We start from the raw sequence: 21097 nt of genomic DNA, 5'->3' as shown, positions 1-21097 counted from the left end.
GGTGGCTATAGATCTGGCTGTAGAGCAGGACCTTCGTTCCTTTGGAATTAAATTTGCACCTTGACAAATCAGAGGGACTGAATAACAAGTCTGCTTTGTGGAGAATGCTAATAGCATTGTTTTCTTAATACTAAATGCTTTCTGATGTTGCTCATGCCATCTAGTAACTGGGGGTCTACTTTGCCCCCTGAAAGCTGAGGAGGTAGGGCTGCAAAGGTGCCAGGCAAGCCGTGGGCCCTGTTTGTGCTGACACCCCCCTCTCTAGGAGGCTGCATACATTTTTCCAAGGCTGCACTGCTGAAAAGATGCTGCTAAATCCGGATTAAGACATGCGATTGAGAACTAAGGAAGTCTGAGAGACATTAGGGTTTGAATGTATCTAGAAACTGGTGGACTTGTAGCTCATTAGAACTGGTGAGTAATGCTCAGAGGAGCTGTGGGGGAGTGCGTGTCCTTTAGACACTGATGACTCAGTGTCCCTGGCTTCGGCATCATTAGAGGCCACTTCTTGTTTGAAGCGAGTGCCTGTCTGCGTCTTTCCACTGTGGAGTTTGATTGGATACATTTGGATTCATTTGACACCTAAAAGAAAATGATTCACCTCTTTGGAAAGATACAAGGTGTTTCATTATCTCAGACTCTGACTCCTCGCCTCTGTTGGTGCCTCTCATTATGGAGCACCTGCCCCAGCTCCCCCTGTGTGCTTCTCTCTGAGTCTGCAAGGCCCAGCCTGGACTCGTGAGTCAGATTTTAGGTCAGGAGCAGTTAGCTGGTAGCCAGTCCTGTAGAAGAGCTCCTACTGCCGGGCCCCACACAGTTCCTTGTTGTGCGCTGTGCAGGACACATTGTCCCACCTATTTTGTGTCCATTTTCAATCACGGAGTGGTATGTGACAGAGCCGGTACTTTGGGTCTGGCCTGCTGGGAATAGGGAGTGGTCAGGATGCAATAACTGATTCCTCTGAGTGCCGTAGGTTTTTGCTGAGATGAGGGCAGCTGGATTCTTATACCCTGACCCCCTTTGTGTGGGGCCAGAGGGCCTTGTGTTGAACTGTCTAAGCCTTCTTCTTTCTTTAACCACCATCTGCCCGTCTCTATTGTTCACACATTTCAGAAAATTTGAGTTTATTAGCAGATGAAAATCGCCAATTTTCATATGAATCAGGCAGCCTGGTTATCTGAATAAAATAATCTGAGCAGGTAGTTGTGTAGTGTAGGTGTGCCTTCTCATGAATGTTACAGATGATATGTGGCTTGAGTATGTGTGCATGTGTGTGTGCCTGAGTGCCAGTGTGTGTGCATGTGTGTGTGCCTGAGTGCCAGTGTGTGTGCATGTGTGTATGCCTGAGTGCCAGTGTGTGTGCATGTGTGTGTCTGCCTGTGTGTGCATTTGTATATCTTTCATTAGGATCAAGTCCTTTCCTGCCTCAGGAGTGTTCTGACTGATCAGTGGCTCCTTGTCGAAGGCAGCTTTTGTGTTGAGTCTTCCCTCTGCAGATTAGAAAATAAAGAGCCAGTATGGACGTGCTCCTTCCCTGTCACATGGTCTTTATCATGTGACCATCAGCCATTTGCGTTAGAGGCAGATATTCTTTTGTGGTTCTGTGCTGCTGCCTCACCAGTCAGGGGTTGGCTGCCTGAGAATGAGTCTGAAATGTAGTGCATCACAGGGTCGTGGAGACAGGAGGAATGACTGAATAAAGAATGTTTTTGTAGCTTTCCCCTGCTGAGGTGGGAAGGCACGTGGGAAGAATTGCTGTGGAGGCCCTGTCTGTTGGTGGTCTAGTGGGACCAGGAGAGTGGTACAGCCCTTTCAGTCTTGGGTGTACAAATGTCACACTTTACACGTGTACATGTCAGGTTGGGAAGCACTGTGTCTGTCCAGGCCTGTTCCTCGAGGAATGCCACTATGGGGGTGACAACATGGTGAGCCAGAGTCCCCGAAGAGGACAGGTACACAGGAGAACACCGTCCTCAGTATGCTCACTCCCACTTACGGCTCCCAGAGCCGTTAGGAAACCTAAGTGTGAGTGATCGCCTGTGCACACTCTGCTGTTGCCACTGTACATGCACAAAGCCAGCCAGTCCTGAGTGGGAACAAGCTGTGTACTGTTTGCATTGCCTTAAAAAAGGCAAAGGAATTCTATGCATTTTCACATGTGTGGCCTCTGTGACCTAAAGCAGGTGTGTGTATGAGTGAATTGTCACATGTAATTTACAAAATGTTGACCATCAAATGAACTTGAACTGCATTTGCATGGTTCTGCTTAGAACCTACAGTGTCACAGGATACCTGGAAAGGACAGGGCTAGTGTGTCCCTGCATTTCTGAAGACCCCTGGGAGGTGCTAGCTATTAGATGAGGCTATAAATCACTCCTGTAAGAGGCTGGGGGAGGAAGGGAAGGAGCAGGAGTGAGGAGGTGGGAGTGAGGGGCTGGGAGTAGGGGGTGGGGCTGGCCCTTGAAAGGCATTGTCTTTTGCACTGCATCGTGGCTGTGCAGGCCTGGGTAGGGTTCCCCACCACACCGTGCAGTGCTTTGCTTACCTTCCCAGTGAACCTGACGCCGGGGGCCTAAGTCACACTTCAGCAGCTCAGCCTCTGACCTGTGCTGCTTCCTTCAGAGGACAGCAAGTGCCGAGCTGGACCTGCACCCGTGGCTCTGCACCTTGGCAGCACAGACATGTGGAGATGAACCTGCAGGAAGAAAGGAGACTTTCCAGAGGACACGAGGAGGGGCGAGCCTCTGCTTTCATCACTCCTGGGGGTCTGGGGCAGCCCTCTAGCTTTACAGAACTAAGTAGCTTTCAAACCGTATGGTAGGGAAATATTTTTTTAAGGCGTGCAGTTTCTGAAGATGTCTTCATAGAAGGCTGTTAGCCATGGCGGGTCTTGTTTTTAATGATGCAGTTTAATAATGAGGGATTCTCCATTAATATTCCAAACCATGTTGGCTTGCACGTACAGCAGGTGAAGAGGGAGAATTATGGGCCCATCAAAAATACTTAGGCTTCCTGTAATATGGCATTAAGTTTAGTATTTGTATAACCTCTGTGAATTCTAATCCCACGAAGTGGTGAGCTTTCATTTGCAGTTCAGTTGTGCTCACTGCCTGTCCCTGTGCCAAATGCATTACACATGCAGAGTGTCCACAGGACCCGGGCAGTCATTAAAGACACCAGTATCCACAAACGGTTCACTTTACTCAGTGTGCCCTGCCATCAAAAGTGGATTAAAGCGAAACGTAGGTCTCCAGTATCTGAGCCTGTGTTTTGAAGTGGAATTCGGAGCAGAGGGGGCACGTTGGTTTCTGACAATCCCTTCAGGACTCTAATTATATTTAGATAGTAAGTTCTTCCAATGTCGTGCTGAGGATAGGATGAGTATCAGCAGCCTGTGGGATGGAGACGCTGGTCAGTTAACGTAAGTGGTAGTATTGTAATTGATAATTAATCCGTTTACGATGGCGCTGGCCTGGGTGCACGTTACTGTTCACTGGCACTGGACCAGGCAGCTGTGGGCTGCAGCGTTCAGGTGTTGAGCCTCAGGGTACAAGTGTACTTAACCTGCTGACAAAGAAGCCTGGCATTTGTCTTCCAGTGTGGACAGAGGGGCTACCGTGGGGACTTCCAAGAGCAGTGCCCTTCCTTGGATCTGCTCCTTGCTTTGGAAGGCTCTGATGAGTAAGTGGATGTTGACTGGATAGTCTCCATGAGCTCCTCACTGCCCCAGATAGATCAGTCGAGTGAGATCAGTCTCTAATCTTTTCACCAGATTAGATTACCGTTTAAAATATTTTACCAACAAAAACTCATCTTAATTGTGCTTACAGCCTTTCAGATCTTGCTGAAGGATGTAGACCGTTCCCATCTTTTTATGAATATGACCTAAGGGCCTGCCTTAGAAGACTGGTCAGGAGATACTTAGCTGAAAGGTACCTTTTGGCTTTGCAGGGTGAGCGGGGAGTACAGTCGATAAAATTTGGTGCAGCAGAAGTGCTGAAAGTCCCTGTCTGTCTCTGTAGGTGGTGCCTTCGGCTCCCCTTGCAGTCCTGTCCTCCCCTTTGTAACTTCACTGGCAGCTCATTGCAGAAGGAAGGAAGAGGGGAAGGTAGTTGGGAGGGTCCTAGCCACCAGCACTCAGAAAGCCGGCACAGGCACTTCCCCTGCTTCAGGACACACGGGTCTCTGTGGCAGGTGGTCGGTTCTCAGAGGTTTGGCTCACAGGTCTCCCTGACATCAGCTAACACTTGATGGGGCGCAGGGTGCACAGTTAGACTGGGATGCACAAAGAGAGGCCAGGCTGTGTTCTGCGGTTAGTTACGTGAGAAACATCCAGCATAGTACAAACCTTTGTGAGGAAGGGCGAGTGGCCTTGCTGTTGGCATACAGCCTGTTGCACGTCTCCCTTCTGTTGATCCTGAAGAAAGGCTGAGGGCTGCACTGTGGTCCATGCACAAACAGACGGAGAGGCAGCCGGGTGTTTGTTACTTGAGCTGGGCACATAAGCCACAGAGGCCCACAGAGAACACAGGTAACGCAGCAGTGTTCTTATAACTGGGGGAAGTTAATTATGTATCTGCTCGGTTTGAGTAGTAGAGGCCCAGGCAAGTAGTCACGGTGGCCCCTGACGGAAATAATTAATTTACTCGTGCGAGAGCTGGGGGTCAACTGCAATGTCTACCCAGTTGTCTGAGGCTCGCAGTCCACCAGCCACAATGATCACCCTAGCTGTAAGAAGCTCACGTAGTCTTCTGTTGTTTAAAGAGGGCAGTGGTCCCAGCGTTGCTGCAAATGCATGGAGTAGGCAGATCATGCTCTGACCTGGGAGCTGTGAAAGGTGGGGGAGGCCCCGAGGGCGAGAGCAGCTAGGTTGGCTGCCTTCTGCTTGGTCAGTAGCAGCTGTTACAGGGAGTCGTTGTCGAGTGCCGTGGAGGCTGTGGTGTCTTCCTGGGTCTGCAGAGCCTTGGTGGGGAAGACGAGCATGGGCGAGTGGGACTAGGTTGGCCGTGGCTTATCGCGTGTGGGGGTTCTTGAGTCTCCATTTGAGACCAGGACTGAACGTGGAGCTCTTTAGACGGCACTTGCTTACTTGCCTGATCACCGTGGTGTACATGAAAACGCCCGTGGCCGCCCGGCTGCTCCCGGAACAGCCTTTATGCTGCGGTTAGTTTAATCGGGTAGTCGTTTTCTAAGCCAGCATGGGTTTTAAGTGGCCTGGTTTTTTCTCTTTTGAGGGAAGTCTGGTGTGATCGATCCACATCTTCGTGACCCTGAAGGTTCTTCACAAGGGTCCCACCTCCGTGCCTAATGCAGCAGACCGTGTCCTGAGCACAGTGTGGGTGAGGGGTGCCTGAGCCCAGGTTGTCTCCTGGTAACAGGCCTCTTTTAATGTTCTGTCAGCAGATGCGCTCTGAAAGGAGGGACGGTTCACTTAGGGTTTTTATCATCAGTGTCTCTGGTATTTAAATGAAATAAATTAAGTTAATGGGAAGCTCTTTTATAGCCTGTCATGGAAAAAGTACATAATTTGTGCCACAATTTGCAACGAGCTAGCGCTGACCAACATTTATTCCTTCATGTTCTCATAAAGTCTCCGCTGAGACTGAGCTTGACAGGAGATGGTGGCAGCTGAAGACCAGGAACTTGGCGGTGTGCGGTGGCGGTGGTGGTATCCGTGAAGGGCTCTGTGAAGTCGGGATGGGCCCTAGGTGTACCAAGGGTCTTAGAGTGTTGTACACACAAAGGAAGCCAGTGGAAGGCAGGCAGCTGCTTCTCCTCTGTGTCTGTAGTGGAGGAGGGGCACGTCCCCGCCTCGTGCCCAGAGCTTTCTAGAAGAGCACTGCAGAGGCCCCGGTTCCCATTCCTGGCCGAGGTTCTCTGGTCAGCCTCACCTGCACCGTAAACACCAGTGTGTGCTGCCTCAGTACGTGTGGTCGGTCTCCACTAGACCTGCTCTGTGCCCCTGCCATCAGGTGGTTCTCTGGGCCCTCCGCTGGGGGCTGAGCAGGGAGGAAGCTGGAGGCCAGGAGTGGGTAGTGCTGGCTGGAGGCAAAGCTGCAGTGGCCCTGCGGCGTGTGCTTGCTCAGGAGCACAGGGCCCGTCTGCGGCACAGACAGCTCCTTTCTCTTCAGATGGCCTATAGAAAGGCACTGGTCAGCTGGACTCCCTCCACAGAGGGCAGGAAGGCAGCGTACGTGGCAGCCGTGCTCCTGTGTAGTCTTTGAACTTTCTGGGTTACTGACAGTTGAAGACCCCAAAGAGTGTAGGTCTTTGTAAGCTGTGGTGATATTTATTATATTAGAAATTTCAAAATGACTAATTTCTTTAAAGATTACAATCCATCAATTACATGTTAGTAGTAATACTTTTATGAAAATAGCTATTCTCAAGAAATTGGAGGGCTGGCGTTGTTGACAGCTTCTGCAAATCTGACGTCTTAATAGGCCGCTTCTCGTGTCTGCTTCATTCAGCCTGCGGCATTGCTGTCGAGGTGGGTGTGTCTCCCAGACAGGAAGTTAATAGCATCTTTAGACAGCTCTGTGACGTACAAGAAGTATTTTCTTTGTTTTGTTTCTTCTTTTTTTTTTGTCAGCCCTAGGGTTGACCAAGGCTTTGCGTGTGCTACATAGATCAAGCTGGCCTCAAATTGAGAATCCACCTGCCTCTGCCTCCAGAGTGCTGTATTAAAGGTGTGGACTACCAACTACAGGTAGATTGGACCCACAGTGTGGGAATGTCACCTCAAAGTCAGCCAGGCAGGAGGCCCTCATAGCCTTTGGCTTCCTAGGAGGCCAGAACTTCTCGTGGGGCAGACCGCAGAGGGCAGCCTGACATCCTTTGATGCGTGGAGAGCAGGACTCTGAAGCCGACCTGTGGGTTTGAGAGTGGGCGCGCTTGTGAACTGAGGAAAACAGGTGATAGTTCAGGCTTTTTGTTTGTGTTTTTGTTTTTGTTTTTTTAAATCAGAAAAACAGCAGAATAATAGCACTTCTCCCTCAGCAGGGCCTGCCTCTTAGGGGTGGTGCTGAGGGTCAGGAGCCTTGTTTCTGGTCTGGAGATATGAGTCACACACACACACACACACACACACACACACACACACACACACACACACACTCTGAGGCTTCCCCTGATCGTGAACTTAGGTTCCAGGGAAGGTCGCTAGGAGCAAGGCTTATTAAAGCTGTGCAGCAAAGAGAATACGTTGCAAACAGCCCTCCTGTAACAAACAGGGCCCGGCCTAGGTCATCAGGGAAATAGGTCCAAGGAAGTGAATCAGAATACCAGACTCCTTCCCTCCACACAGGGTGTGGTACCTGGGGTGAGCTTTCTCTGGGTTCTGGGTGGGGTTGGGCGGGAGTTGGCATTTTTTTCTCCTGCTGTGGGAAATCCAGAGTTCTAGTGGCAAAATCACATTTCCAGCCTTACCTTGATGAGCTTTGTGAGAAATGGGGCAGGGAGAGGCGAGAACCGCCCTGAAACGATTTGAGTTATTCTGTTTCCTTTCTCAGAAATATCATTTGGCAATGTTTTCTTGAGAAAAATTGTCGTTTGGTGTTTCTCCCATTTTATGTCTTCTGTACGAGCTGTAAGTTAGGTTAGGGTGGCTGTGTGGGCGTGCACAACGTTTGTACCAGAAATCAGGTACCCAAGGTCCAAACCCAACCACTGTTCCTTCCGCTGACCTGCTGTCGGACTGTGACAGGCCCCAGTTTTTCTGGCCTTAGCTGCTGACCTGCAAAACAGGGGCTGGGTGGGGAGGCTGCACATCCCTGCCAGTTCAGGCCTCCCTGAGGGTCCAGATGGGAGGACTGGGAAGCTGCTTTACTCCACAGTGTAAGTATCAGCGTGACAAATGGCTCTGATAACCACATTGTGACCTTCCTAATGAAATATTTTCTTTCTCAGTGATGTTACAGCCTTTCGATTATGACCCCAATGAGAAAAGTAAACACAAGTTTATGGTTCAGTCTATGTTTGCTCCGCCCGACACTTCCGATATGGAGGCAGTAGTAAGTACGAACACTTCTTCTTCTCTCCAGCCTGCTAGGGCAGCCGTGGCGGGTGCATGCCTTTCTGCTGTTGACGGGCGCCGTGCTGTTAGGGAGGTGTGCACTCCAGTCCCCCTGTACGGCTTTCCTAACTCTGATGAATAGCTTTAACATTTTACACGGCTGTTCTTTTCTGACTCAATGAAGAACTCAACTTGCTTCAGTCCTCTGCTCTCATGGACCCTTTCCTCTGTCTCCAGCCCTCCCACCCACAGGGTGCGCTTAACACTAAATGCCCCTCCTCCCCACGACACTGCCTGGTGTTGCTTTCCTCTTCCACTTGGTTCTCCTGGCTCTGGGCTGAGGATGGAGCTTGGGTCTTGTTCACACTAAGCATCTGCTGTCTGTCTCTGAACAGAGCCTGCTTCTTTGTTCTTTAACTGTCTTCATCTGCACACACCCCTCATGTGAGCACATGTTCAACAGTGTCCCTATTTTTGGTAAAATTAAGGTGCCTTTGTTTTTATAAATAAGCAGTATTTTATGGTATTCAATTTTCCAGAAGAAGAGGGATTAGAATGGCAGTTCTCCCCAAAGGTGGCTCCTTACCTACTCCAGGTGACAAGGACCTGGGTGCTGTGCACTGATGTCTGCCCCACATTGGGCGCTGGCCCTCAGGATCTGGCCAGCCCAGAGACAGCGTGTCAGCAGTTGTCTGCTTCCAAGCTGTGCAGGGGTTGGGGGTCTCACTCCCCTCAGTCTTTGCTGTGAACGTGAGAAAGCAGAGCAGCCGTTCTCGTTGGTGCCTCCCTCGGGGCAGGAAGGGAGGTTGAGTCAGGTATCCAGTTGGAGCGAGACCTTGAGAAGGCCGACCCGGGCCTTTCTCTGATCTTTCATTTCCAGATTTGTGTTGCGTTAGGCTGTGTGCTGAAGGGACACGTGTCAGGCACAGTGGTGGACCGCTGACAGGCCGTAGCTTTGGTCTGGCTTCCACAGTGGTGTAGATGGAAGGGCGGGGGCTTGGCGGTCCTGGAGCTCAGGCCCGCCCTCGCTAGTGCTGTGGGCTTTTGAGTGGGCTTTGTTGATGCTTCTTGAGGTTTTGACCACCTGTGAATTGGGCATAAAAATGCAGCCCACATGATTTTGAGGAGAGTGTGCCCACGTCTGACACGTCACCTGAGCAATTAGGGCTGGGCGCTGCAGGTTGGTAAAGGGGCTTTTACTTCTCGGCGGGTTGTTCTTTAATGGCTGTTTTAAGTGTTTGGGCAGCACATTTTGAAGGGCTCTGTGGACACGCCCCACTGAGTGAGAGCTGAGTTGGATGCAGGTGACTGCTGATTCTCCCACACCAGGCCCTGCTACTCAGAGAGCCTGTGTTCCTTTTAAGCTGACACCATGCAGGAAACTGAGAGCAGTGCCCGATTACTTCTGCCTCAATGTCCCGTGTGTGAACACTTGCTCTCTGGGCTGTCGTAGGCTTCCATGTGCTCCCTGCCGACAGCATGATGGCTATCCCTGAGGCCTGCAGGGCGAGGACACTGTTTACCATGTAGTTCTCTGTGCAGTCAGCTCAGTGAGTTAGAGCTTTCAGTGGCCTCGAGGCTCACCCACCTGCACTCTCAGAGCACTCACAGCGGCCTGTGGCTGTTCCACGGCACCTTGGGGTTACTGCTTCAGGACCCAGGTCAGTGGACTTGGAGGGCTTTGATTAGTTCCTCATTAAATTCAGGTTCAAGCTCGGTGGTAAGAGTGGCCCATACTCAGGTGATGTCACTGCTGGCTTGTCCCGCTCTTAGCTGGTTTATGCAGGTCTCTGAGAACATGAGCTAATGCTAATCAGCATTGAGTACCCAGAGCTGGCCCTTCATGATCCTCTCTGACTCAACAATCATGGGCCTTGCACAGAATAGCAGACATGTGTCAGTGCCTTCCTGTGCTCTCAGGGGTCCTGTGTGTGGGTGTGCTGTCCCATTGACTGCCATGCCACACCTAGGGTGGCAGTGCTCTGGTGCCAGACAAACGGGGACCCTAGCTTTTATGCATGGTTGGGAGGGTGAGCATGGGTGTCTCCATTTTCTGAGTTGTCACCTTGCTGCTCTACTGGCTTGTCATTCTCACCCTTCCTGAATTCCCACTTTCCATATCTGAATGGAGACTCAGTGAGGGGCACACACCAGAAAAGCCCCTCCGATGGTTGGGGTGGCTTGGGCATGGCCATCCTGAGGCTGCCACAGTAGTGGGATGGTGGATGATGGATGTGCCCCACTGGCGGCTGCCAAGGTGGGTGAGATACTTCATCCTCCAGCTCTCTAGGTAGCGTTCGGCCTGCCATGTAGATTGCATTTTCTTAAGGAGACCTGAAATTGCGTTTTGAGGGTGGGGGACCCTGTTCAGCTGTGCTCCCCGGGCCTGTACTGTCCACGCAGCAGCAATGGGCCAGCTTGGACAGGTTCTAAGGAGCCAAGCAGCAAGACTGCAGGGTGTGCAAAGTGTGATAAATATTCAGGAGAGCTAGTGCATTTAATCTTGTCATGTTAAAAATATTGAAATCTCAGCAGACTTAAGTTCTTTATTTGATATACATCAGGGCTTTCTCATTAAGAGTATTTTTCTGAAATTGTCAGTTATAGGAGGAGAATTATTCTTCCAGCAGCTTGATAATACCCTGATTATTAAATTTAAATTGTTTTAGTGGAAGGAGGCAAAACCGGAAGACCTTATGGATTCAAAACTTAGATGTGTGTTTGAATTGCCAGCAGAAAACGCTAAACCAGTAAGTATGTCTCTAGTTAACAGTAATCGAATGTTGCAAGCTGATACTTATTTGCATGCCATCTCCTGTGAAACCAAGATTTAAGTTGGCAAATTATTTTCCTCCTTCTAATATATGAAGGAAAAATAAGCTGAAGTCAACAGATAGGCTTTATAAAGTCAACCTGGGGGAAGCAGCTACCAGAAACAGTTTCCCCTTGAGAAGTACAGCCTGTTGGCTCCCAAGGTCATGAATCCCGGGTGGCCAAAGTGGGACACTTGGCCTTGATCATCAGGCAGTGGTCAGCTCTCAGAGCATCCTTGTCAGTGTCCCCCGAGCCTTCATCCCTCTTTCCTGTCTCCACACAGCAGTGCAGGTCCGCCTTGAGGTGAGAGAGACTGTCTTGGCCCCGCTGCTGTGGGCATGTTGTCCTGGATTGGCATTTTTACTGGGGAGCAGCATCTGTGTGCTGTGGCGTGTCAGGCACAAAGCAGACCCTGCTCTCTAGTCCCTAGGGTACCTCCAGTTTTTCACAGACATTGCCGTGTGCTCACCGCCCCTTTGGGAGCCTTCCTTGTCCCTTGCTTCCCTGGCTGTCCCCTCTCCCTGTGGCCAGTGATGGCGGGAGCTGGGGAGAGGACAAGCTCTGCAGCCTTTCTCCCCGTGATCGTGATCGTAATGAGCACCAAGAATGCTGTTGATTGGGGTCAGAGCCATGTCGTGTTTTCCTCTACTCGGTAATCAGCTACTGACGTCTTCGTTCTTTGAATGGAGAGAGAATAGCATCCTGTTTCAGGGAAGTTAACTTAAAAGCAGGGAGACATGAATCCCGACCCCAGCCCTATCAGTGGACTTGGCCTGGGCTCTGTCTTCCAGGCCTCTCCCTGCTGTGGGAAATGAACAAGGTAGAGCGAAATGCCGATTTTCAGATTGCTGCACAGAACCTCAGGGACCATCCTAAGTGCTTCCCGTCCCCGTTTCCAGTGACCAGCTCATCCTCCAAGAGGGTGCCCTGGCCCCTTTTATGCAGGGAAACAGGAGTGTGTGACACCCCCAACACACACTCAGCACAGCTGGTCTGACACAAGGCTCAGTTGCCCTCAGCCCTGCTTGTAGGTGGCCTGTGTGTGCAGTCTGGGCTTCCCATCCCCCACCTGGGCTGCTGGGCTCTGCCGCAGGGGAGATGTGCAGCTGATAACCCTGAGCTTGTACAAGTGCTCTATGCTAATTTTTGCACGGCAGGAGTTTGATAGTGCAGCACGCACAGCCCCTTTTCTCTTCCTTGAAGAATTGGCCTCAGCCCACCTTCATTATTTGCCCTTATTCATAATTTCCAGGGCCTGGTAGCTTTAGATTATCAAGATATTAGATAAAGCGATCCATTTAAACAATAAATGTGGCATTGTCCAGTGTGGATGAAATGCTGCCTCGTGTCTTGTGTGCCAGGGACAGCTCTGCTTAAAACCCTTTCTGACATAGTTGGTGACACTTGCACTCTCATTTATGTCTGAACAGCATGATGTAGAAATAAATAAAATTATGCCTACAAGTGCATCCAAGACAGAAGCACCGGCGGCCGCCAAGCCCCTCACATCGCCCCTCGATGACGCGGAAGTAAAGAAGGTGATGGAAGAGTGCAGGCGGCTGCAGGGGGAGGTGCAGAGGCTTCGGGAGGAGAGCAGGCAGCTCAAGGTAACGCCCCTTCTCACGGGGCTCAGTGGTCGTGGCTGGGAAGTGGGGGAGGGGAACCTGGAGGGTTTGGTTTGTTTTCTCGCATCTGCTTACTTTTTCCTCTTGAGGGGACACCATGTGCAGAGCTTCTCTCCAGCTCTCAAGAGGGTCTTCAGACTGTGCCTGCCAAACTGTGTCTGCCCAAGGACCAGATGCATTCCCTCCTCCACTGCTCTCAGTTGAGCTGGGTCTTTGAATAGGCATTGTCAGAGCCCGCTATGCCCCATCCCTGGGGGTGACATTGGTTGGAGGCCAAGTCCTGCCCTACTGTTTGAATGCGGGCAAGTGAGTCTTGAAGTCTAAGTGGGACTGGGTACTAGAGTTCCTCATCTGCTCTCCGGTGGTGAGAAGAAAGCCCCATGCTGGCCTAGTGAGGACTGGTAGAGGTGTGCAAGGAACAAGGCTGTATAGCCTGGGCACCTGGCTGGGATGTAGATCTGTCAGGCTGACTGGGCTCCCGTGGCCGAGCAGCCCGTGTTGCTCTCCGGCCTATTTGCCGAGCATCTCTCTGGCTGATTTCAGCTGGAGAACTATGAATCTGTCTGCCTTGGATGTGGATAGACCTGACATTCGAGTACAGGAAGTTGTTGCAGCTTAACTCTTGAGGCCTATTTGTTCTTAGTCTTGATGACACCACCCAAGCATGTACTGGGTTCCTCTCTCCTGCCGTGGCAGCCGACGCACACAGCACGCTCCCTTAAGCCGACTCCTCTGCTTCAGCTCTGAGGTGGATGCAGGAGGATGGTGGATTGGCATTGGCCTCAGTGTCTTTGCAGAAGCTTCTCTTTGAGCTTGTTTCTCTTGAGAAACAGAGTTCTGCACCGTTTAAAGTGATCTATAGGTAGGGATAGCTTCTATGTAAACCCAGTAAAATAAATGCTGCATTTTGCTCTGCCTGTTTTTTTCAAAGTTAACCGAATGCTGCAGCCCATTCATCACCGTGCTGTGATGCTGGCCTTGCCCACGAGCAGAATCTCTCCTAAACAATATCAGAGCCATCTTGATGTGCATGTGGGTGGGGTAGAGAGGGGTGCTTTATCCTACCAGACACTGCCTTCTTGTTTAGTGAGGTCTGCTGCGCGCCAGGCGCTGTGGGCTCGGCTATGAGCAGGCTGCCCTGGGAGCTCCCTGTTAGTGGGGCTGAGGGAGAGACAAGGCAGTGATGGTTACAAGCCATGTCCTTAGTGGAGAGTGGAAGGTCACAGGGAGACTCCGCTTGGCATTTGGCAGATAAGAAAGAAGCAGAGGAAAAGGATGGCTGGCGAGTGTCAGCAGTGTCGGGGGCGTCAGGATGGGGCAGCCTGGTGCTGGCGCTGGCCTCGTGCAGCACTGGGGCCTAGGAAAGGCCAAGGCCTTCAGTTGTGGGCAGCAGAAGCAGAGGAAGACAGAGGAAGACAGACTCTTCATTGCTCACCTGTCCTGGGGACCATGGTGGGTGTGGTCTGGTGTCTGTGTGCCTGAAAGCCAGAAGCCACACACTAGTTAGAAGGCATTTGTGGTGGGCAAATGAAGGTTTTCCTCTTCACTTACGGTGACAGTGGATGATGCTCATAGTATGTGTTTAAAAGTCAAAGGGATGCTTGGTTCGGCCGTCACCAAGACCTGTTCCAAACCACCAGAGCTGAGGGTGTGTGGGCCCCCACTGGGCAGCAGGTTGTCGCGTGTGTCTTCGGAGTACCCGGGATTTCACCCCACAGGAATGAGTTGACTGGACAGACTCGTAGGTTCAAGACAGGCAGACAGAGGCTAAGACATGGCTGGGGAGCCTGGCTGCGCCTCTGAAGACCTTTTTCTGTGGTTCATGGGAAGCTGTTTTCAGGTGTGTGTGTGTGTGTGTGTGTGTGTGTGTGTGTGTGTGTGTGTGTGTGTGTGTGAGAGAGAGAGAGAGAGAGAGAGAGAGAGAGAGAGAGAGAGAGAGAGAGAGGAGTTGGCTGACAGCTCTGGCAGGAGCACAGAGGCCAGGAAGGTCCTGACAGTGGGGTTTGGTTGGGTTGTGTCCGCCAAGCCCTGAGCTGCTTCTGAAATGTGCGCTTGTTCCCTGCTCCAGGAAGAAGACGGGCTTCGGGCGAGGAAGGCACTGCCGAGCAACAGCCCCATGGCGGCTCTGGCTGCTAGCGGGAAGGAGGAGGGCCTCAGCGCGCGGCTGCTGGCTCTGGTGGTGCTGTTCTTTATTGTCGGGGTCATTATAGGGAAGATCGCCTTGTAGAGGCCGCATGCAGAGGACGGCAGACTGGATGGACGGATCTACCACACCATGGGATTTAAATTTATCATAACCATGCGTAAACAGAAATTAATGTATGACGGCATCTCACAGGTCTTGCCTTTAAATACCCCTCCCCATGCACACACAAATGCACACAAATATAGCATAATATAACGATCTTTTAGAGAGTTGAAGATGTGTAGGAAATGGATGGGGAAGGACGGTCTATTGCTGAAGGACGGACAGACGGATGGACGCCACGATTAGCCTTAGTGGCATCTCATAGCTTGTCACGTCATTCGGGTAGGCCTGGGCACATGTTGCTAGATCACCTCTCTTAAAGCAAGAAGCTCTTCCTCACATGCTGGGGCTGGCCCATGGGAGCGGGGTCCTTCAAGGTGGGGTGTGCTGTCTTTTCTTACCCAGGTAGCTTCCCCAGGCCTGCTCTTTGTCCAGGCACCGAGATCTCCTCAGGCCTACAGAGCTGCAAGGGCCATAGTGCATTGCACAGCGGCCACATCTGTACCCTGTAGGTCGTGTGGGAGAGACATGAGAGGAGCGATGGATCCAGCATGGGGAAATCAAAGTCTGTGCTCTGTTCTCTTGAGGGGACCAAGCTAAATTCCTGTTGGTTCGAGTCGTGAGACCAAGTTGTTATCAGAGATGGGTGATGCGTATTTAGCCTATTTCATGAATTTCATCTCGTGTTTCTGCTGCCACCAGAGCACAGGCAGTGAGTGCTGCAGCCTGTGAGTCACCTGTGCTACAGACCACCAGTGAGGAGCCACTGCTGCCATGGGCTCTGTGGCTCTCAGGTCTGGAGCTCTGAGGGGTGGGGAGGTTCTGAGTCAGGAAGTGTCCTGTTGTAGGTCAGTAGCAGCTGTCCTGAGGAGGGACGGACACTCTTTGTGATGACAGTCAGCTCTGGACTACCCAGCCTTCTAGGTGGTTTTTCCCCACTCTCCCCTGTCACTCATCCTCCTAGAACACAGGCCAGGTCTGACCTGCCTGCCTCAGGATGAATGAGTCAGGCAGCGGAGGGTGAAGGGCATAGAGGGGGTAGGGTGGGGGTGGGGGAGCCCCTCAGCAAATCCATCTGCTGGTGATGAAGAGTCTTGACTGTGAATTAATTTCATGCCATAAAAGACCGATCCAGTTCTGCTCAACTATGTAGCATCTTAAAGGAAGAGATTAAAATAAAGCCCCAAATTAAGAGTCCCTTTGTCGTTTTGTCGAATTTGCCGTGTGTGGGGTTACTATCAGTCATCATTAGCGCGTGATGGAAGGCTGATTTCAAAATGAGCTCTATCAGCGGCAAACACATGTGTAATGATTTGACTCTGCACACATCTGTGTGCACGCGCACACACACATATATTACTGTTACTTTTATCATTATATTTTTGGTTGGCCTCAGCTTGACAGCAGGAGCCATCTCAGGCTGGCTACCCTTCCCCTTCCGTGACCTTGGCGTGACCTTCGGTGACAGGCCTGGGTCTGTGAGGACAAGCACATCTTAAGGAAGACCGGCCTCGACACCAGGGCCCACACTGCTGCTGTGCCTGAGTAGCCAGCTGGGACCGGAGACCGCTGAGGTGGCGCTGGGCGGTAAGCAGCCCTGGTCTACCCTTGGTTAGTGAGTTTCCTGATCCTTCCCATGCACCTGAGGAAGACACCGTACGGCTGAGCAGAGAGCTCTGAGCTGTTACCTTGCTTGCCTTGGTGGCCGAGGTTCAGCAGTCTAAGGTGCTGACAATGATCCCCGCTGCTCTCGAGAACAGAGTTACTCAGGGCCTCTAACAGGACCTGGGGTGTCAGCCAGCTCTATGACCCAGGAGCCAGGGTCTGCAAGTGTTCTTAAGGGATGGCTCGGTGTGCCAGGAAAGCTCTTGAGAAGCATAGCCAGCTGCCGAGATTAAAGCGTGTCTGGAAGCTGCTGTGGCTAGGGCCATGGAAGGTGATTGTGTGTCCTACGTCAGAACGCTCTCAGTGGGCCAGAGGTTGTAGACCTACCTGCTGTAGCAGCAACAGCAAAACCTCGAGATACAAAGGTACCTTCCTTTGGCCCTCGGGAGCCCTTCCTCGGAGGGATGATGGTCCAAGTGCGGTAGTTGTTGGGTCTTCTTGACCAAGGGGACAATGGGAACTCTAGGGAGATTAGCAAGGCAGAAGGGGTAATTCTCCGAGTTACCCCGTCACTAAAGAATGCTGGAAGAGAGGTGTCGGCAAGAAGAGTATTTACACGTGGGCCTCTCAAGAGAGCTGTGCACATTTGAGGGGTCCTTTCTGAAAATTTCAGAGCAGAAAAACCTGAGTAAGGTACAGAGAAGGTGAACGTTACTCTCTGCCCCACAAGTCTGCTGTCTCCAGAGAGGACAGAGTCAGGAGTTCTGGAAGGCGTGAAGCTAAGAGCTAGCAGGACAGCAGCCACGAAGCAGCCGGGCAGGTCCTTCATGGTCACAGGGCCTGCTGCTGCTCCTCCCCGTTGGGTGTCCTGGTGTTGGAAGCCCCTGCTACAGTGCTCACAGGGACACAGTGGCAGAGTCCCACGAACTATTGATTGAATTTCCAAGCCGATAGTTTAAGGCCGGAAAGAGACAGAGCGCCTCTGAGAGCGAGTGAGCACTATTATCCATCCGCGCGAGGCCCGGCTTTAATTTTCTTCTCCTCCTACTTTGCATGTTTTCCCTCTCTGGTCTTTTAAACTGCTGGCACCAGCAGTAATAAATACTGATAAAATCAAAATTGATTTTTACCAGTGGACAGTTTATGCCTAGAGAGATGGCTTATACCTACATAACACAGACGGGGGGCGGGGGGGATGAGGAGCCTCCAGTGAGCCGTGAAAAGCTAACTGCTTTCAAACAAATCCTGGGAACAGCATGGCTGTGTGAAGATAGCAGGACCCAGCCTGCAGGCTGTGTTGAGTCAGACAGAACTGAGTGCAGCCAGAGCTAAAAGCCCTTCAGATTAATTTGAAAACAAGCCCTGTGTGTGCATGTGTGTGTTTGTGTGTGGCATATGTGCCGTGTGTAGGCAGCTTGACAGTTCCCAAACGGTGCCTGTATCTTTTCTTTGCACACAGATCTTGGTGTTTTCAAACTCAAGAGTCCATGCCAAAATGCAGTGTCATTTGTCATTTTTTTATGCTCCTCAAGATGAACTGGCCCGAGTGCAAGTTTCTAGTTATGGTTTGCAAAACCCTTATTCTGAGGAAGAGACGGGGACACGGGACAGTTGGTTCTGTGACCTGGTCATTCTGTATACCTGGGTGGCACCCCCAGGCCTTCCGCAGTGAAGAGGTTCATGATCCCCTTGGGGCAGCTGTGTCTCCTTGGACCCTGCCTACTGTGACAGGGGTGGGGGTGGGTGGTGTGAGCAAAAACGTCGTGAGTAACCGGAAGGCAGGCACCAGACTTGTCCTGATTACACTTGGCCTTGTTTGCTGTTCCTGAGAATGAATGCTTCTCAGAGCCAAGCAGAAATGCAATTGTGTTTAAAATCCCTCTGCAGAGCGTAGATGGATGGGTGCCATTTGCAGCATGGGGAGGCCCTGCTATCACTCTCTGGGATCACGACCCGATGGCTCCCTTGGGATTCCCTGGCCTGATTGTACATGGAGAAGGCCTTTTCCCTTTGTCAACACCACCCTGGCTGCAGAGCACCTCACAGAAACCTCACAGTAGACTCTGTGCTGTACATGGGGATAAAAAAGGCCCCACTTCGTTAAGGTGGGCAACCTTTTAGTCATGAACTAAATCAGCCCCAGCCTGTGTGTACACGCCAAAGCACTGCTTGTTGGAGATCTGCAAATCAATGGAGGGAACAAGGTGGAGGGAAGCATTTGCTCTAGGCACCTCAGCTCACCAGCTGAATTGTCTGCCACCCCGATCCAGCTGGTGTCTCTAGGCTGAGCCGGTAGAGTTGGGACTCTGGTGTGGCCCTGAACACATCCCACATGATGAGTGCTTATGGCCGTTTCCATTTCGCTCACTGCCCATGTGCCTGGGGAATTATGGGAGCTTTAGAAAGAAAATTACCACTGCGTCTCAGTGAGGTAAGGCTGCTGTGTCTGGAGGTTCCTCATAACTTGTAAATTAAATGTGAATGAGAGAAGTTCATTAAAATTGGCATTATAGAAGTGGCCTATTGAGGTTTGAAAGCAGCTGAGCTCATGGTGTCTGGGCTCTCTCTAAACCTGTGGAGAAATGCATGAACAAATGACAGGCAGTGGTCACAGGAGCGTAGGGTTCAGGCAGCTTGGGTGCTGTGAGTGGATCGCTGCCCGGCTCCCAGCCCTCCGGGGGCGTGGAGGGGAGTCACTGCTCAACACATGAGGCTCAGCCACTGAGAATATTTGTTATTTGGGGTATACAAGGGAGCCAAACCCCTAAGGGAAGGGACTAGTGCCATTTCCACAGCATCGTGGATGTTGTTTTCATTTATTCCCGGTATACAGGTATGTGTAAAAATCTCAAAGGCACAGCACACACAAACATCTGTGTATTATGGTTCAGAGAGATACCGGGAAGGTGGAGGAGAGGTGGTTTCAGTGAATACAGTAATTACCTTCATTTTTTTCCTTAATGGAATTAATGCATTAGAAGATGTGTGCATTTGCTCTACAGAGAAGGAAGGAAAACTAACAGTAAAAACATAGCTATTATCCACCTCACCACAAATATTTGCAGTTACGGAATGTTGCCACAGTGTGAATTCCACTGATGAAAAGATGTTGCTGGGGAGGAGAGAGACTGCTGGCGCTGAGCCCTGCCACTGCCGCATAAATGCTGCTGTTTATTTTGAACTAGGAAACATTGATCCTGTAACAATGCCCCATTACAGTTGCTGTATTGCAGTGAGGGGCTGATGCAGGTTTAATCATCTCGCTAATGGATGTGGGTGCAGGATGGATGCTCTGCCCTGCTTTCCCCACCTGCATCCTGATGAGCCTCAGTAGCCGGCAGGGCCATTGCACAGTGGAGCAGCTGCAGCTGCAGTTCCATCTCCCTGATGCTCAAAAGCCACGCACGTCTGGCCAAAGTAAAACAGATTATCTGTTCTTTTCTGTCTCCCTTCAGAAGACACCAACTATGGGAGACAAATCAGATCTTTTAACACAATGTCATTAAGGCTCCATGCTAACAAGAGTGCAGAGCTTACCTGACTTACAGACGTGATGAATTAGCATGCACACTGCACACATCAACTCACCAGCACTCCCTGTAACATGGAAAAGCCTCCATCTTTTTAATGGATGAGCTGCCTGCATTCCCATCTGTTTGCTTCTTAGAAGTAAACTAAATTCAGTGGCCAGCCGTCTAGTGCAGCATTTATTTAAAAGATACAGAAATACTGTTTCCCACTGGGTCTCTTACATGGCCTCAAAGGTCAGAATTTATTGTCTGTGATAGTGAAACCATGTATACAAAACTCCCTTCTGTTCATGATCCATGTAGCAGACGTTCCTAAAGCACAGTCTCTATATTTTCCTTACGGTGGGGTGCTCAAAGAATAATCAGCGGGAGTCAGTTAGCGATTGTGTGTTTCACTGGTAAGTGGTCTAAGTTGAATGCAAAATGCATTGGGCCTCTTTTTTTTTTTTGTGGCTGGTGTTGCTTTTGTTTATTCTGTTTTGGTTTTTAAATAAAATATATGAACTGCTGGCATTTGGAACATCCTATAATAAATGCAAGATAATGTTCCTGTCACTGCCCCCTCTTCATTGGAGGAGAGACACTAGCTCAGTAATTCATGTCGTCCTGTCCAGTTTACATCCTTTCTCATCTCCAACCTGTGACTGTGCGTGTCAATTCTGACCTCAGTCTCCATCAACATTATAGGGACTGGGTATTTTAAGGGATGTTTTAGAATGCCGTTCTTTCCTGATCTCTCCTTTATGCTTTTAAGCTGTATTTCCTGTTCTGACGTGGGACTCGTTCACAGAATCAGGGCAGGAAAGGACTCTTCCTCATTGTGCACTTCGGTTTCTGATGTGTGATAAATCCATGGTTTTATGGCTGACCTTACACTTCCCAGAGGGAAGGAGACAGATTTCTAGTGTCCAGACCAAGAGAGCTATTCACCCAGAGTTCTCACATGCTGTGTACTGGTCTGATGAAACCTGCCCTGTGGCGTAAACTTTCGTATGAGCTGTCTCCATGTAATATTCAATAAATTGTGTGCTCTGAATATATATAAATGATGATTCCGTGTAAAATTATTTTGAATGGATGACCTGAGGATGTTTGGTGTGCCGCAGAGAATGTAACAGGAGCCATTGCTCTGTGTCCTCCCTGCTTCTTAGAAGGAAATCAGATGAAATGAAAATCACAGGTCTTTGCACCAGAACCCAGATTTTAAGATGACTTAGATCAGCTCCCTCATTTTGCCTCTGAGGAACTCCCCAGGAGCAGG

General features: G+C 50.6%; 1 protein-coding gene across 1 annotated transcript in view; it reads left to right on the top strand.

The window, feature by feature from the left end:
• Positions 1-20882, top strand: part of Vapb (VAMP associated protein B and C) — a 45213-nt gene extending 24331 nt beyond the window's left edge. The window contains exons 3-6 of the mRNA XM_032904705.1: positions 7909-8012; positions 10684-10764; positions 12259-12435; positions 14522-20882. Coding sequence (XP_032760596.1) covers positions 7909-8012; positions 10684-10764; positions 12259-12435; positions 14522-14680 — 521 coding nt within the window. The 3' untranslated portion in view covers positions 14681-20882. The remainder of the gene's footprint in view (positions 1-7908; positions 8013-10683; positions 10765-12258; positions 12436-14521) is intronic.
• Positions 20883-21097: the final 215 nt, after the last annotated feature.

The sequence above is a fragment of the Rattus rattus genome, chromosome 5 (assembly GCF_011064425.1).
Source record: "Rattus rattus isolate New Zealand chromosome 5, Rrattus_CSIRO_v1, whole genome shotgun sequence".
Lineage (NCBI taxonomy): Eukaryota > Metazoa > Chordata > Mammalia > Rodentia > Muridae > Rattus > Rattus rattus.
The sequence above is the reverse complement of the archived record's forward strand: the minus strand, read 5'-3'. Positions and strand labels throughout refer to the sequence as shown.